Source organism: Camelus ferus, chromosome 19 (genome assembly GCF_009834535.1).
Source record: "Camelus ferus isolate YT-003-E chromosome 19, BCGSAC_Cfer_1.0, whole genome shotgun sequence".
NCBI classification, from domain to species: domain Eukaryota; kingdom Metazoa; phylum Chordata; class Mammalia; order Artiodactyla; family Camelidae; genus Camelus; species Camelus ferus.
In genome coordinates this window covers 33,414,959-33,432,249 of record NC_045714.1, presented here as the reverse complement: position 1 = coordinate 33,432,249, position 17,291 = coordinate 33,414,959, and the positions used below count along the sequence as shown (strand labels likewise).

The 17,291-nt window shown below is 54.1% G+C and overlaps 1 protein-coding gene across 7 annotated transcripts in view; it reads left to right on the top strand.

Annotated features, from left to right (window-relative positions):
* Positions 1-8,327: 8,327 nt before the first annotated feature.
* Positions 8,328-17,291, top strand: part of EBF4 (EBF family member 4) — a 49,976-nt gene continuing 41,012 nt past the window's right edge. For 3 of the 7 annotated variants that reach the window (XR_004313167.1, XR_004313170.1, XM_032461972.1), the window contains exons 1-2: positions 8,328-8,761; positions 9,241-9,362. Coding sequence is in view for 3 of the 7 variants with exons in the window: in XM_032461972.1 (XP_032317863.1) it covers positions 8,399-8,761; positions 9,241-9,362 (485 nt within the window). In the remaining 4 variants the exon portion in view is untranslated. The remainder of the gene's footprint in view (positions 8,762-9,240; positions 9,363-17,291) is intronic. The other 4 variants (XR_004313168.1, XR_004313169.1, XM_032461970.1 and 1 more) reach the window with 4 other exon arrangements.

Below are 17,291 nucleotides of genomic sequence, written 5' to 3'. Positions count from 1 at the left end.
TCAGAGATGGCAGAGGATGAGAAAGGTGATGTCAGTGCCTGGAAGAGCCCGAAAAGTAGAACTCTTTTTTTCCTGTTAATTTTAATACAAAATTTTGCTTGGGTATTTTTAATTGGACAATAGGTAAATGATTACATTCCTCTTTTTTTTAATGTATAAATTATAAATAAGGCCAAAGTTTCTTACCACCCCAACCACAGCCCCAATCCTTTTGCCCTGTCCCCAGAGGCAGTTGTCTCCTTTGAAACCTTTTTCCTGGGCATGCACACTCCCTTACACACACGCAATGTATGGTATTGTTTTTAGTGTATGGATGTGTGCTTCAGAAAAAATCGTTTCATGCTCTATATACTTACTGTCTTATAATTTATCTTTTTCCCTCAACACAGTGTCTTAGAGATCCAAGATACCATGGTTTAGAAAATGAGCAGACTCATTGTTTTATTTTGCTGAGTAGTATATGAATTTAGTAAATTTATTGAGCCTTTCTCAAGTTGATGGATACTAGTTTCTAGATAATAACCTGGGTTTAGACTATATCCTGGCTGTCTGAAATAAGACCTGCTGATCCCCTTGGAACTTACTCACAGGTGACTGAGTCCGGGACCCTGGGTGGCCTGATAGAAGCCAATACTTCAGGTTAGCTTCATCTTGCTGCTTGAAGTTCTAGTGATAGTAGCCTGAACTAAATTCTGTCTGAGACAGACTGAGCAGATTTGATCCCAACCTCTGTTGACTAGATTTATCAGAGTGACGAATGGAGTGGCATACTCATGAATATTCAAGTTCATCCAAGAATGCGTAGGGCCAATTGTTGAGACGGTTTGGATGCCACATGCCCTGTACACCACTGCACGTTTTTATGGGGCACGCCAAGAGTATAAGGCCCTGAACACTCTGCTTGTGCTATTTCTCAGGGTTGTGTGTGCAGACAGCAACCTTGAAGAATGAAGTAATACCTCTCTCCAGGACAAAGAGCTTGCTTATTGCCTTCTCTAAAAGAGCTGGGCTCCCCATTCACAGTGTTCCTCAGATGCAACACAAACCCAGTGTATGCACAGCACCCGCAGGGCTCCTCCGCATTCTCCCTGCGGGGCCTGGGAGCAGGGGTGGGCAAGAGCGACTGAGGCGAACATGATTCCTTTGCTACTTGTGGCTTTGAGTCATAAAGTTCTTTGTCTCTAATCCAGGAATCTCATGTCTTCTGCCAGCATCCATGAAAACAGTAACGGGTTAACTTACTAGCTTGAAAATAGGGCAAAACCAAATTCCAAATACTTACACATAGTGGGTGAAAAAGAATAAACAGTAACTGCTCGAAAAGGCCTTGGGAGAAAGGATGTCCTGGGGTGTTGCCTTAGTATGCCCAGGCTGCCATAACAAAGTACCACAGACTGGGGTTAGGGTTAGGGTTAGGGGTTAGAGTTAGGGTTAGGGTTAGGGGTTAGAGGTTAGGGTTAGGGTTAGGGTTAGGGTTAGGGGTCTTCAACAAAGAGAGTTCTTTTCTTACAGTGCTGGAGGCTGGGAAGTCCAAGACAAGGTGCCAGCCAATTCAGCTTCTGGCGAGTGAAACCAAGCAGGACCCCATGAAGCTTTCCTGGTGGCAGACCCCTCCATGTCCCCTGTTTCTTGTTTGTAAAAAAGAAGGCTCTTATCTCCCAGACCTTCCTGTATTCCCAAGAGCAGATCACTCATTTATGGTTCTGGAACCCAGGAGAGGAATATATTGACTGAGAGAGTTACCAGAGAGGCTGCTGGGATGTTGGAAATGGTTTATATCTTAATCTGGATGGTGGTTATATGGGTATATATGTGTATAAAAATTGACAGCAACCTTGAATTGTTCCCTGAGGATGCAACACAAATCCACTGTTTGCACAGCACCGACAGGACTCCTCCACATTGCCCCTATGCAACTTAGCAGGGCAAGGTATATTTGTGCAATTTACTGTGTTATGCATAATTTAAAAATAAAATAACATTTTTTTAAACTTAAAAAAAATTGGGCCTTGGGTCAAATTGATCATCCATATATATTTCACTGACATGAAATGATCTTGCTCGTAGAAAGAACTGCCCACATACAGCCTGGTGCAGAATATAGGACCCCTTCATCCGTCACTCTTGTTCATATAAGGGGAGACTTCTATCACTGGGGCCCACACTGGGGTGTGCTTGAGTCAGTCTGCACGGGCTCTGGAGGAACTTACTGTGTATGTCTCTTCCCAACACACTCAGTAACATCATGTTGGTATATTGAAGTCAGTCATGGTGGGAACCTATACAGCATGAAATTGTTAAGTGCTACAAATCAGGTTTATTTATTTATTTTTTTGAAAGGCAGTTGTTAAGCCCTTCTCATCACACTACTGGAACTTTCAAACCCCCAGCTTACCCACAAAGTAACAAGCTGAAGATAATCAGGTGATAATATTTAATTACATTAAATATAATAATAGTTAGACAATGTTGCCGGCTCCTGTCCTCCCAGTCCTTTCCACCATGTGGTGTGTTCTGAGAGCCTGGCTCCAACTGGCCGAGCATCACTGAAGAGTATAAGAGGGAGAGGCCTTGATGCTTTCAGTCCCAGGAGCTAGCCTGGGTGACAGGCAGAGCAGGGCTAGGTGACAGACGGTAGGTGTGCTGAGCCCACCTATCTGGGGCACCCTGTGGGACCCCACTGACCCAATCCATCATGAGTTCCTGACCTCTACCACCCAGACAAGTATTCGTTCCACAAATATTTGTGCGTTAGGCACTGTTCTGAACACAATGGATACAGAAGAGATGCAAAGAGCCAAAACTCCCCATCTGCAAGAGCTGCAGGCTGGTAAGTGACAGTCCATTTCTATTAAGTCATATCTCTCTTCTGTTCCTCTCAGTCCCCTTTGACCTGATCTCTTATCTGACCTGTTCCTATCCAACTCTAGGTCCTAAGGGAAGATTTAAGTTTGGGGGAGTCTGAATCTTATACAACTGGGGGGGGGGGCTCTTTAAGAAGAAAAATACATTACAAATACACGACTATATATGAGCATGGGGACATATTGTAAGGAGCTCTTGGGCCTTGGGAAGGGCTTGTGTGGATGAGGATCCCTGAAGCTCAAGCCTCCTGGGGAGCCAGCCTCTGCCCAGTCCTCTCCCCACTTCACCCTGGACAAGGTAAACAATGGCCCCCGTCACCTACCCCCTCCACTTCCCTAACCTCTACCCACCCTGCTACACTTCAGGGGAGATGGCTTCCTTTCCTGATGACCCCACAACAATCAGAAAAGAAATTTGATCTTGTCTCATAAATTATACATATAAAATTAAAGTATGCACTAAATATGGCTGTTTATGTAGTTTGATGAAGAAACAAAATGGCTAGGGTCATCCCAGAAGGCTTCCGGGTGGGCATGCCCTGACTCTCAGCCCTCCTCCCTGCTCACTAAAGCCTCTACAATTGGAGGGGGGCAGAATATATATAAAATATATCAGATTTCCTGCCACTGCCTGTGGGTAGCTAAGGAGCAGCCTTCCGGGGGTAGTGTTGGTGCTGTTATGGCTTTAGGTTAGAAACCTGCAGGTCCTGGGCCCTCTCTGAAGCTGGAAGATGAACAAAGGGTCCGCCTCGTGCAGATCGTGCTCCACCAGGAGAATGGTTCCCTTCCTCTTCCTCAGTGAGTATTGAGATGGAGACTGGTTGCCTTTGGGATGGTTTGTAATTGGAAGGGGTGTGGACAACTCGGAATATCAAGAGGACATGCAGCCTTCGCTCCAGCCCAGAGACTGAAGACGGAAGTACCACTCTCCTGCCAAAGTGTCCACCATTCTGGCTCCCACTGCATTGCTATTTAACATAGACCAACTCAGCCTACGTGGATCCTAAGGCCGATGAACACCTGTAGTGTGGGTTTTCCTGAAGCAGTTGAAGAGACCTCAGAAGGCGACACGGAGAAAGGCTAAGAGCTGGGGCATGCCCACCAGGAAACAATATGGGATGGCCCTAGCCACTTCTATTTCTTCATAGAACTATGTGAACAGCCATCTTTAGTGCATGCTTCAATTTTTAAATTCTTCCTACATTTTAATTCCCATCAGGGAGGTTGACTTGAAGTGGATCCAAGTGCCGACGTGACACTCTGGGGCCTCCAGGGGGCGCTAAGGCCCAACACACAGCCTGGCCAAGAGCGCTTCCGCTTAATGCGCCACTTTGGATCCTATTTCTATGGTGTTGCACCCCCTTCTGGAGAAAAAAAGACAGAAGTGGGGAGAGTTCTACTGATTTTTAAAATATTGTTTTAAGGCTAAGGCCTATGGGAAAAATTCCAAGCTCCTCAGCATGGCATCCTAAGCACGAGCATGATGCTCCAGGTGCTAAAAGCTTCTACCTTGAAGCAAGTGCAGCAAACCCACTCACTCAGCTCTGCCAGTCTTTACAGATGCTGGTCCTTCTGCCCAAGACTCCCTTTGCCCCTTTCAGGCTCAGTCCTTCTTCTATGATGGTCCCAGGACTTGCCCCTACGTCTTTAGCAGCCCAGATCACTCTGGAGTGACACTGAGTGTTTACAAGTCTTCCCCACCACACTGTGGTACCCATAAGGGCACGGCCTGTGTTTCAGTCTTTGCTTATTCCCTAGCGCCGGGCCCATGACAAAAGTTCCTCCCATGGTGTGAGCTCAAGTGTCCATGATGGAGAAGGATGAGGTCAGAGGCTCTGGGCCGGCAGTCTGGCATAAGCCTCAGCTTGGGCCAGAAATGACTGGCATTCTCGGCGGGCTTCGACCCAGCATCCTCTACCTGTGACCACCACCGCTCCAGCTCTCTGTGAACCCAGCTACAGCAGGCCCCCAAATTCCTTTCTCATGGAGAAGCTACAGCAGTTTGAGGGAAGAAATATGTCAAAGGAACTAAGATAAATAATACAAAATAAAAACACACATAGAGTTCCAAGAAAGACTTGCTGGGTCTAAAGCAGAAACACTTACCTCTGACCCCCAGAGCTGACCCCAAATTTTCCCAATGGCCTTTTACCTGCTGGGCCCAATGGGTACCCCTTGGTCCAGTGGCTCTAACCCAGAAGCCTTATTCTGGGGCTGCAGGCCCTGAGAAGCCTCAAACAGCATCCCAGTTGGGGTTTCTTTCTAATCTATATGGTTAAAATAGAATAGAAACCCACGCAATTCAGGAGCCCATCCAGACTGGCCTTTGCTCAGTGCCACTTTCCTGGGTTGAGTGACTCCCCTTTTTGCCCAGGTTAATTCTGAGAACCTCTCCTCCAAATCTACCCTGGGAAGAGTCTTCTAGAACCATGAAGATCTGCAACACTAAAGCCTTTCAACCATCATGAAAAAGAATGTGGACCCCGATGCATACCAGAGAAGAAAGGTGTTTCGCAGTAAAGGCATAGCAGCTGGGGGACAGCCGGAGTAGAGGCAGGAGTTGAGAGGTGGGACCTGTGTCTGCATTTGGGAAACAGTAAGCTCTTCTGTAAGGGACTCGCACAGCAAGGGAATGGAGGGAAGGCTGGCAAGAGCATTCAGATCAGGCATCAGAGGGCCTAGACTGTCCCTAAACTGGGTCCCCAAATGTCTACTTGGGGAGCCACGAGAGACACTTGAAAGTTTCTAAGCACGTGATGGCCTGATTTTAAAAACTATGGCTGGAGGATGGAGGGTGATTGGGGGTGGACATCTCGGGGCAGGAAGAGAACTAAGGAGGCTGTCATCAGACCGGGGCAGATCTCTCTTTCAAGCCAGGGTGGAGTCCAGTGGAGGACAAGTGTTTCATTGTTAAAGATATTCACTGTGGGCACTGGGTGGGGAGGAAGACGTGGAGGGCGAATCCTTAAGAATGAGACAAAGAGGTGGCTGTGGGAGGGGCGAGGAAAATACCAGAGATGAACTCCTGAGCCCCAAACCTGGTGGGCATCAGGAGGAAGTGCCATGGGCAGACACAGGGGAACCAGGAGGAAGAGCTGGTTTGTAGGGACTGGGCATGAATGTGCTCTGGGCACATGGAGATGAAGCACCCCAACCCCAGCTCAGGGGCACAGCTACTTGAGAGAGGGCCGCTGTCTGGAAGCAGGTGCCCCCCTCCTCCCCAAGGGTCAAGCCCAGCTCTGTCCTCACCAGTGGATGTTCAGGACTGACAGAAGCAGATGGGGGCCCGCCCTAGGACATTATTTCCTCAAAGATGGCCTCTGAGACTGTGGGAAAGCATGAGTTCTCCCGAGCGAAGGAAGGGGAAAGGGAGCAGGACCCTGGGGCTGGGGCGCCGAGGGGTACGAGGGGAGACGGTGTGCTCTGGTCACCAGGATGGTGTGTGGAGGAGGGGGTGGTGTGCAGAGCCCAGTGAGGCATGGGGGTCAGAGGGCCTGAGGCCGAGAGAAGAACAGACAGCAGCAGAGCTGGAAGGGAGCCGGACCACTAGGGCTATAAGAGCAGCTCGCTGGGGGCCGGCAAGGCAGCCTCAGTGGAGTGCGCTTGTGGACTCTCTCAGAAACAGGAGGAGCTCCAGTTGGAGGAGGAGGAGGCGGGGACAAAGGAGTGTTCTTTGAAGAATGGGGAGGTCTGAGCAGAGGAAAGAAGGAGAATCCGCACGCAAACAGATCAGATGGGACAACATCAGGAGGTGCAGAAGATGGCACTGAGCAAAGAGGTCCCTGAGTCCACATGCTTCTCCGGGTACAGGGGGAGAAGAGAATGGCTGAAAAGACCAAGAAAGGTTGAAAACCATGGACAGCTGAGAAAGACAGCAGGATTCTGCCAAGATTCCCTGTAATCTCTTCACTAAAGAAGAGGTAGGGTATCTGCGGGAAATTTAGAGAGCCAGACGCAGGTTTGAAGGTTGGACAGAGGGGTGGAGCAAGTATGGAATAGCCTTCGGGGTTTCTCTAGAGCAAAGCTTCTCATAGGTGATGTGTATGCAGATCACCTGGGATCTTATTAAAAGGCAGTTTCTGATTTAGCAGGTCTGGGCAAGGCCTAAGCTTCTGCATTTCTAACAAACTCCTGCTTAATGCCAAAGCTGCTGGTCCAGGGACTACATTGGGAGGAGCATGGATTTAGAGAGTCAGATAAGGAGATGGAATGAGACTGGCTTAACAATTCACTTTAAGGAGAGACCTACCTTTGACAATCTCACCTGGGATAAAAACTGAGACGTCTGGGTGGGAGTGACAGCCGTTGCAGGTGATGGAGAGGGGGGCATGGAGAGGGAGGGATGGTAGAGGACAGAGGTCAGAAGGAGGTGGGGGTGCTCTGGGGTGGTAGGAGGCCCAGCAATATCCCTGGGACCCATAATTTGGGTCCATGTTGGGTGGATCACTAACTGCACACTTAGAGGCCCCCCAAAAGAGTATGGGAGTCAGTTGGGGCAAGAAAGTGGTATTCCTGGGGTGTCTGAGAGTGAAGCAGCAGGCTGGGCGGGCCACCACCATGCTGTTCTGCAGGGAAGTGCTGGACTCATTCTGGGCTTGCTCAAAGCCCGGCCAGGATACACCAGGCCAGAATGTGGGGAGAGGGGCAGAAACGGCTCAGCCCTCAGGTCAAGGGTGGGATGGTTTCTGCGAGGAGCTAAGAAAAGGGGAATGAAATCGGAGAGGGAAGATTCTCTGGCTGGGGAGAAAGAGGACGTCTGAGTCCTAGCTCAGTATCCAACTTGTGTCAGAAATCAAGAGGTTTCTAAAAGGCACAGGTTGGAAACGAAAATGCTTTAGTTTTAGGGAAGCCAGGGACTGGACTAAGGATGGCGAGTGCATCGACGCCGCTTGGCGTGTCTGGGGCCCAGCCTAAGAGGAAAAGGTTTGAGCCCTAGGCTGAGATTAAACAGAGGTCAGGCTTGCCAGGGGAAATGCGGGGAGGGCTGCCAGGGCGAGCAATGAACACCAAGAGTAAAAGCTTGAAGGCGTCAAAATGAGCAGCAAGTGCAGGAACTGGGCGTCGGTGTGGAGAGTACGGTGGGTCTTGGGAGACGAAGATGAGTCGAGAAGAAGCCGGGACTTCGTCCAGTGGCGACCCGGAGGCAGTAGACGTTGCTGAGTGCTGCGCGGCACGCTCCTCTAGCTTCGGCTGGGCTCCCCCGCCGCGCAGCCCCTTCTGCTCCCTGTCCCGGCCTCCTGGGCCGCCGCCAGTCCCTCCGGTTCCTTCCCGTGGCCTCGGCCAGGCCGCAGCCCCCAGCCCCGGCGACCGACTCGCCAGGGTCCGCCCCGCCGCGGCGGCCCGGGCCCGGCCGCTCCTCCCCCGATGATGTCACGTCCCTGGCCGCCCCTCGGCCGGCCGCGCCGCCCCGCCCCCGCCTCCCCCGGCCCCCAGTCCCCTGGGCCCGCCCGCTCCCGCCATCCCTCCTCCCGCCCGCTCTCCCTCCCTTCGGCTCCCGCTCCCCCGGGAGCGGCGGCGGCGGCGGCGGCGGCGGGATGGCCCGGGCCCGCGGCCAGGCCCGGGGGAGCAGCGGGCGGCGGCGGCCGCGGCGGGGCAGCGCGGGAACCGGGCCCCGGGGGGAGTCGGCCGGGCTGCTGCTGCTGCTGCTCCAGGTGCTGCCGCCCGGGGCTGCGGCAGGGCCGGGGCGCCGGGGCACGCGGGGCGCCGCCGCCGCCGCCGCCGGCGTCTGCTGGCCCGGCGCTGCCCCTGCCTTTCCCCGGGACGCGCGACTGTTGCTGCTCCTGCCGCCGCTGCCGCCGCTGTCGCCACCGCCGCCGCCGCCGCCGCCGCTGAGCTCCGCGCCCTCAGCCTCCGCCTCCCGGATGGTAATCAGCGCCCCGCGCCGGCGCCGCGGGCGGGTGGGTAGGAGGTGGGGGCGGCGAGGGGGAAAGGGCGGGCAGCCCGGCGCCCCCGCCTCGCCAGAGGCAGCCCCCGGGGGCGCTCGGGCCCCCCCTCCGACGACCGCGGCCCTGGGCAGCCGCCAGAGCGCGCCTCTGGGGCGCCTCCGCGCGGACCGGGTGCCGACTCCGCTCCCCGCCCTCCCCGCCCGCTCGCAGTTCGCCCGCCGGCGCTCAGGCCGCGGGGGAATCCCTCCATCTCCCCGCCCCGCGCCCCGGGAGGGGAGGGGACAGCGCCGGCGCTCGCGGACCCGCTTTCTCCGAGGGAGCGCCCTGGAGGCTAGCGCGCACTGAGCCACCGGGACTGGCGCTGCGCTCCTGTAGGCGCCCAGTGCCGTCGGGCGGGCGGAAGGAGCTGAGACGCCCCGCAGCCTCGGCGGGACCGGATCCCCGGCGGTGGGGGCGCCCACCGACTGCGCGCCCTTATGTTCCCTGCTCAGGACGCTCTGCCCCGCGGCGGGCTGAACCTGAAGGAGGAGCCACTGCTGCCCGCCGGCCTGGGCTCGGTGCGCTCCTGGATGCAGGGCGCGGGCATCCTGGACGCCAGCACCGCGGCGCAGAGGTAAGCGATCGGACGCGACCTGGCTCGCTCGGGTTGGACGGCTCCGCGCCGCCTTTGCTCAGCTTGCTGAGCTGCAGGAGCGAGAGGGTGGAGGGATTCCTAACTTTGGCCGGTCCTGGAAAGCTCTCGCGCCCACCCTGCCCTGAGCGCCTGTGATTCCTCCTTTGCTTGTGGGGCGGGCCGGGGCGTGGCTTCTGCCTTCACTCCCGGCTGTCCTGGCTCTGATTTCTGACTGTCGCTTGCGGGCCAGCCGTCCATGGCTGAGAAGGAGGTCTCCCGGCTACCCGCAGTCTCACAGCTGCCAGCCGTCAAGGAACTGCTGACCCCTCCTTCTCAGGCAGTCTAACTGCCCCTCCTTATCCAATTCCACTGATCTCTGCCAGGAAAGGCACAAAACCCAGCCCCCTTTCTGCTTTCCAACGCCCCTCAGAGTTGGAGGATGGGGATGTGCAGAATTGGAGAAGCGGCTGGGGGCTGAAGAGTGGGAAAAAAATAAGGTGGGCAGTTGGCTTGGCTGGAATGATTGGAGCTGAGAATGGGGCAGAGCTGCTCAGGTCCCCTCTCTCCTCCAGGTGTTTTTCTGGCGGGTCCTGCGGAAGGCAGGGATCGCTGAAAACCCAAAACCCACGCTCATCCCCTCTGGCTCCTTTGCAGAAGTCTGGGAAGGGGGCCTGGGTGGGGGATGGATTCCTGGATTTAGAAAGAAAGTATAAAGGTTTGTTGACCTGCCTCCCACAACACCTGGGATCCGGGCTTTTTTGTATCCCCAGTTGTGAGCAAGGGGAGCTCGGGTTTAGATATCCTACCTGGAGTTCTCAGTGGCTGGAACTAGGGAGGTGCTGCCTCTGCAGACAGCTGGGGCACCTGGGAGCTGGGCTTCCCAGAGGTCTCCCGCAGTCTGAAGAGGTTCTACTGGGGAGTTACCTGGACAGAACAGGCCTGGACACCAGCCACACATTCATATCCCCAATCCTGTTCAGGGGATACCACCTCACCCCTTAACAGACACACACCTTGTTTCATGTGCAAACAGAATGGTGTTCCTGCAACTCCAGTGCTTTCATGACTCGAGAGCGAGCGCCAGGGCCTCTCTCTGGACCTCACCTCTTCAGGAACAGAAAGGGTCTTGCCTCTGAATTAATTTACATACCTTTACTCATCATATAACTATATTCCAGAAAATAAAAAGGAAAACAGAAAACAAACCCCCACCTCTCTAATACAACTACTGTCAATATTTTAGTGTATTTCCTTCCCATCTTTCTTCCTATTAACATATTTTTTCCTGTGTTATACATACAATTCTGTATCCTGCCTGTTTTTCTGTGGGTTCTGGTTTTTTATTTAACTTGAAATGGTCAATTTCTTAGTCTTTTTTCCTCTACTACCGGCTGTGTGGTAAGAGTGGGTGGAGAGTTACAATGGGGCCTCTGGGTTTAAGATTCCTATTTCTCTCTGACCCACCCCTCTGTCCCTGACAGCAGGTCTGACAGGAGGGAGTGGAGGGAGGGGTGCGGTGGGAAGGAGGCAGTGCCCTTATAGCCTGTGAAGGGGCAGGAAGTGTGGGGACATGGCTCTTCCCCCAGGATCAGGTGTCAGCAGTGTTTTCTGCACTTGAGAAAGAGGTCTGGAGTGGGATGAGGAGTCCATTCTGAGTCCTCAGGGCCACATCACGGGGACTCAGAAGGCCTCCCCAGTTTGAAGAGAGGCATATCTTCAGGCCTGGTCTGCTTGACATCTCTGTCTCAGACACAAGTTGGGAGCCACAACACATTTGATTGCCTCTGGGCACCTCCTTCCAAGGGGAGCAGGCTACTCCTTTCTCCTCATTTTTCCTAAAGTGCTGTCATCTTGTTGGTTGGTTCGTGACCCCACCCCACCGCCAACTGCCCCCACCCCACATCAGTCCTGCTCAGGTCTTTCCATCCTAAAACAGCAAGGACAGAAATTCCTTTCCCTGCCCCGCCCCCCTCTTCTAACACTGCCTGACTCCACTTGCCTGGGAGAACCCTCCCACCCCCCGCAGGGCTGCCTGGGGTCTGACAGCTGTCTTTGGTGCGCTCCTGGCCTTCACCCCACAGCCACCTGGTTGTCAAGGCTCCCGGCTGTTCCCTCTGCAGTGCCCATGGCCAGCTCTTAACCATGACACACTCTTGTCCTCCATGACTTTCCACCCTGTCTGGAAGGTTAACCTCCCCCAGTTTACCACCTCGGCCTTCTAGCCCACTGCCCCAGCCTCTCACCACGTCCTCAAAACCTGGACGGGGGCCAAAGCAATATTTCCAGAGAACTTTTCTCTGATCATGCTTCTCCCCAATTAAAAACTTCAGTGACCCCCTACTTCCTCCCAGGCATTCAGCATTCAAGACCCATCACAGTCTGACCCCAGACTTCCTCTCAGCCTCTATGTGATACTTGGCATCCAACAGTGTCGCTTGAAACAGTTCCCCTGCCCCCAGCACCCACACACCCACTGAATAAAATCTTAACAGCCTCCAGGACTGCCCCCTCCCCGCCCCAGCACCCTCCCAGGGGAACTGTTCTTAGTGCTGTCTACGGATGCTTGTCATAGGCCACAGTCAGCTGTGCCCTGCCCATCCCGGGCTTCCTCGCCCTGCCAGCCCAGCCCTTCCTTTAGGTCAAGCATGGGAGCTTGTTCATTCTCGCATCCACAGCACCAGGCTCAACAAGCTCGAGCAGTCAGTAGTGGGCAACGAGTGTCTCTGAAGGAAGCAGGACTTAGAAGCTTCTCAGATCCCTTTTGGTGGGGCTCTGCTTTCCACACTGCTGGTTTCCAGGATCTACCTGACCCCAGGAACCAGGTCCTGGAACAGCCGCTGCTTCCCAGCCTCATAATGCCAAGGTCTAACAGAAGATGGAGAAGGCCCCAAGCCTGCTAAGATCTATGAGGGAGGCTCTGCCAACAGGAAGGAAAGTTCTGAGCAAAAGAGGGCTAGGGAGAAAGAGTGCATACTCATACACTGGTGGTAACAGGGAAGGCGAGTGCCAAGGGCTGACAGGTTCTTCCTAGTGGGGAGCTCTGCACAAGGACCCCTGGCCATTGCTATGACTGGCCTTAAGCTGGGCCAACAGGACTTTATCTCCAAGACCCATATCCCAGCCCCAGGCCACCTTCTCTGGACTCCCCTGCAGACCCACATCCTCTTGCTGGGATGCTCAGCACGGAAGCAACTCTCCTCTCCTGACTCCCAGCCTTGGGAGACTCGGAGGATCCAGGTCAGCCCTCCCCATTGAGCTGGTCCCAGAACACTAGCAGGGCCCTATGAAGGAAGGCGGCTGGGGCTGCCTTTCCTGTAAGCAGCTGCAGGCTAGCCTCCCTGCTAGGAAATGCTTTTGTTTGCTTTAATAATTAATAGCCATTCCTCAGGCTGGGACCTGGCAGGCAGGCCTGGGGGTGGGTGGCGAGGGGTGGGCAGAGAGAAGCAGGGTGGACAGGCTTTAGGCAGAATTGAGAGCAGGGGGAAGTGTGGGAGAGCTGGCTGGTGAGCTCCTTCTCCGCCCTCCTCGTCCAGGGACCTGGTGGCTGGGGCAATTTCTCGGAGCAGGTGAGCAGAGCCTCTGCTGGGCAGTGGGAGCAGGGGATACTAAGCAGCCGCAAAGCTCCCTCTCCTGCAGGCCCTTCTGGGCAGCTGCTTCTAGGTGCCAGGTCCTTCTCTTGCCCGCACCATCACATTGTCGGAGTGGCTTCGCCCCAGTGAGCTGCTACTTTTATCTTCCCAGGCTCTGGGCAGGGCTAGGCCAGTAGATCTCGGCTGGGGTCAGGGATACCAGGCCCTGCTTGAGGATTATGAGCAGTCCCAGGGGCCCAAGAGATGCCTGAAGGGAGAGCCAGGGCCAGCAAGATGCTTAGAGGAAGAGTGGATGCAGAGGAGAGGAAGGGGAGACATACGTAGCCATGCGAGGATGGGAGGAAGAGGAGCTGAATTTAGCAGAAACGGTAGGGGAATCTGAGACAGAGGATGAGATGAGGAGATGTGCACTTTTCCCTCCTTCCTCCTGGTTGGAGGGATGAAAAAGAAGCCTCCCCACCGCCATCACTGTTGATCTCAGAGCTTCTCTCCATTTCCCCAGGTTCCCAGGTCGAGCAGGCCCTAGCAGAGGCACTGCTCAGAACTGCCAGGGCAGGCCAGAGTTAGAGGGTGGGGGGAAGGCAGAAGGCCTGAGGGTGCCTCTGCGGGGAGGCCAAAGCACCAATCCCGGCCACTTGTCCTCGGTGGGGTTTGAGATGCTTGTTTTAAATTGCTTGTCTTAGGGGGAGGGTAAAGCTCAGTGGTGGAGCAAGTGCTTCGTGTGCGCTAGGTCCTGGGTTCAATCCCCAGTGCCTCCATTATAGATAGATAGATAGATAGATAGATAGATAGATAGATAGATAGATAGATAAATAAATAAATAAATAAATAAATAAATAAAGCCAGCCTAATTACCTCCCCCCCAGAAAAACAAAAATAAATTGCTTGTCTTTATAATAAGCATGTAGTTGAGGATGTGAAGAGTTACGATGACCTTCTGAGAAGAGAGCAGAGCCAGACTGTAAGGGACCAGACAGCTGTGGTGAGATCCCACAGGTGCTCGAGAAGGGTCCAGGGCATCCTGCTCAGCCTTGCAAAGGAGCATCTCCAGGGCCGCTGGACGGTCCCAGCAATAGCAGCCAGATAACCGCAGCACCCCCAGCATGCCCTCACATGCATCCCCTTGTGCTCTGGAGCACAGGCCACCTGAGCGGCTGAGGCTGTGAAGGTCAGGTTGCCCTTGATGTTGACTTTCACCTGGATTCCCAGCACAGGACCCAGGAAGCCCACACACTCCCATGTTTGCTATGAAGCAGATGTCCTGCAGCCAAAAAATAGCTGCAAAGCTTCTGTGTCGCGGTTGCCTTTAACTTGGGGGCTATTTCAGAACAGAAGATGGGAAGGGGTCATTGGGCCATGGTGGAAATACAAAAATGGGCACTTTTTCCTCCCGCATCTGGGCTCTTCAGTACAGGAGCAAATGCCCTGCCACCTCAGCACCCTCCAGAGTGGATGGGAAAGTGTTTTGAACATTTTGGTTGAAAACAATCTTAAGAAAGCAAGGAGATGTGTAGTTCATTTTGGAGTCTCACAAAAGTGGTTAATGTGGCTGTTTTCAGCACTCAGCTGCATTTATCTAGAACAGGCGCATATGGGCACGCTTTGTGCGCTAATCATGCTAAGTGAATGAGACATTTCTGAATTATATGCTCCAGCAATACGCGTACCAGGTGAGGCAGTTCTCATGCGTATCTGCCAAGCTGCACGCAGGCCCTTGGGCTGTAGCTTGCTGGCTTCCAACACACAGCGGGCTTCTGGATGGTTGGTGGTTGGTACCCAACCCACATCCCCTGGGGACCTTAGGGAAAGGGTCTGCTTCGCCCGCTAGCATCTGCCTCCTAAGACTTTCTTACACCACTAGAGCCTGCTCTGCCCACCTGCACACCAGATCAGAAGCACCTTAGAAATGACGTCTTGGAAACCCTCAACCAATGACTGACTGGGGCTGGTGGACCAAGACCTCCCCCAGCCCTCTGATGGGATAGCTGAAGCACATGTTCTAGACTTGTTTCCAGAGCTGCAGCTGCCCACAGTGGTAACTCTGGTATAACGCACCCATCAGGGACTCCTTTCCTCCTCTCTCACTCCCCATCCCCACCAGGGTTTCCTGGGATTACCTACCACACAAACTCTGTGCATTTGAATCCCTGTCTCTGGGTCTGCTTCCCAGGAAACCCAGATAAAACACTAACCTGTCCAGACCAGGGGTCTCCTCCTGCCTCCCTTCTCTCTTTTAGACAAAGGATTCCTATCAATAGACATCCTCGCAGTCTCTCCCCACACCCCAGTGGTTGTCTTGTGAATCTCACTTTGGAGACCACAGACTCAGAGACATTGGCCTTCACCCGCATCTCTGTCTCTAAGCCAGTGTGGGAGCACATGTCTGCTCCCAGGATGCCCTAGACCCCTCTCAGACCGCTCCATGGCTCCTGGCTCTACTTTCTGAGTTTTTTGAGCATATCTCTATGTTTCTTTCTGTTCTTTAATCTTGGTTTGTTTTCTCATTACAAGAGCATCAGCTGTTCCCAAGGGAAGAAGAGCAGAAGTCTCCCCCTTCCCCTCCCCACCCTCTCCTCTGGGGCTTGCAGCTCCGTTCACACACATGCAGTGGAGGTACCTGGGGGAACCAGGAGAAGGAAGGCACAGTCCAGACCAAAGCCTGGCACTCTAGCTGCCGTGGTGATCTTCACATCATTCTCCGTCTCGTGTTCGTAGAAAATACGAGGATGTCTTTAAACCAAACTTTTCCTGTTTCACCTGGGTCTTCTCACTTGTCCCGCAGGGATAGGAACAGGATCAACAGAGGCATTCACAGAGCAGGTGTCATCCGGGGCGTGCCCAGCAGGGGTCTTGCCCATTCTGCAGTCCTCTCCTGGTCTGCAGGGGCCAGGGCTGTTACTTATGTTGTTCTGTTGTTCATGACAGTGATCCTGTCCCAGAGCTGTAAACTAGCCACCTCTGTCCCACTGCCTTGCATGGATGGGCGTGAGCCCAGAGGGTACTGTGCCTCAAATCCATTAGGCAAGGTGGGGAAGGGAGGATGATGCTGGGCTGCCTCAGGGCAAGTGGGACTGAGCCTGCTCCCGCTGTGGGGTAGGACACAGTGCACCCTCCATGCCCCACAGCTAGCAGCCCGAGATACTGGTCTGCAGATCCCAGCAGGGGTACCTGCTCCCTTTCCCCTCCCTGGGCCCCCCCCGACCTCTCTTCCTGGGAATCCCCTCCTGGGAGAGGGCAGGCAGGCCTTGTGCAGGGAGCTTGGCTTGGGGCTTAGGCCAGACTTCCCAGGTCTGGTCCTTAGGAGCCTGGCAGGAGCTGGCAGGCAGCTAGGATCCAGGACTGAGTGACATTTGCCAAGAGTGATGGATGGGAAAGGAAGCTCAGGCCAGCATCATGGCTTTACTCTTGGCCTGGGGAGTGCAGAAGCATCTGTGTAGAAAGGGGGTGTTGAGCAGTCCAGGGGACTGTGTTACTACTCAGCGTCCACCCCCCTCTAAGGCCTCCTTCTCTCTCCATACCCTCTCTCCCCACTCTCTGAGCCTTCCAGAGACCTTTCCTGGGCTAGATGACTGAGTAAAGGGCAGCGTGATTTGGGATGGCCCCACAGCCCACCCCCTTCTGGCCTTCTCTCCCCCCAGGCGGTCCTGAAACCTGTCCCTGGGGAGCCTCTCTCCCCCTAAGCTGGTCCTGGGGGCCCGGAGGGAGGAGTCAGGCTTGCTGCCTCATTAGCATATTCATCAACAGTAATCAGGGACCTGCTGCGATCAAAGCCCTCTTAGGGCTTCCCTGCCTCTTGGCAAGTGGAAAGCCGGAGGGTTGCGGCCTGGTCTTGAGAAGACTGTAAGCCTGAGGGGGAGGAGAAGGGAGGGACTGAGGGACGAAGAGGAGAGGGGAGGATGATCTGGGAGCAGAGAGAACCTCTGGTGAGGAGGAGAGGGTATTGGTGGCCCCCTCCTCCTTATCTTCGTCAGGGACAAGCAAGACTCATCACTTTTGGCTCCAAAATCAGCATTTCACATGGCCCACTGAGGCTCCCAAGCAGACTTTCAGGAGGAAGAACAATTTTCATTTTATTGTTTATGTGTTTACTGCAATCTGTATGAATTAAAAACACAAACCTCTCCAGCCCGTGACATTTCAGATATTATGGCTTCATATGCAGCCCAGTAAGATTTAGTTGACTTAAAATTACGTGAAGAAAAACATTAAGTAGTGATGCGTATGGCAGACGTTCACAGTGACACGTCCCCACTGGGACTCTGGTCTAGATGGCTCTCAAGGCAGTTACATCCTCGATCTCGCCTCTGCATCCCTGCAGCAGCCTCTCACTTTCCCACAC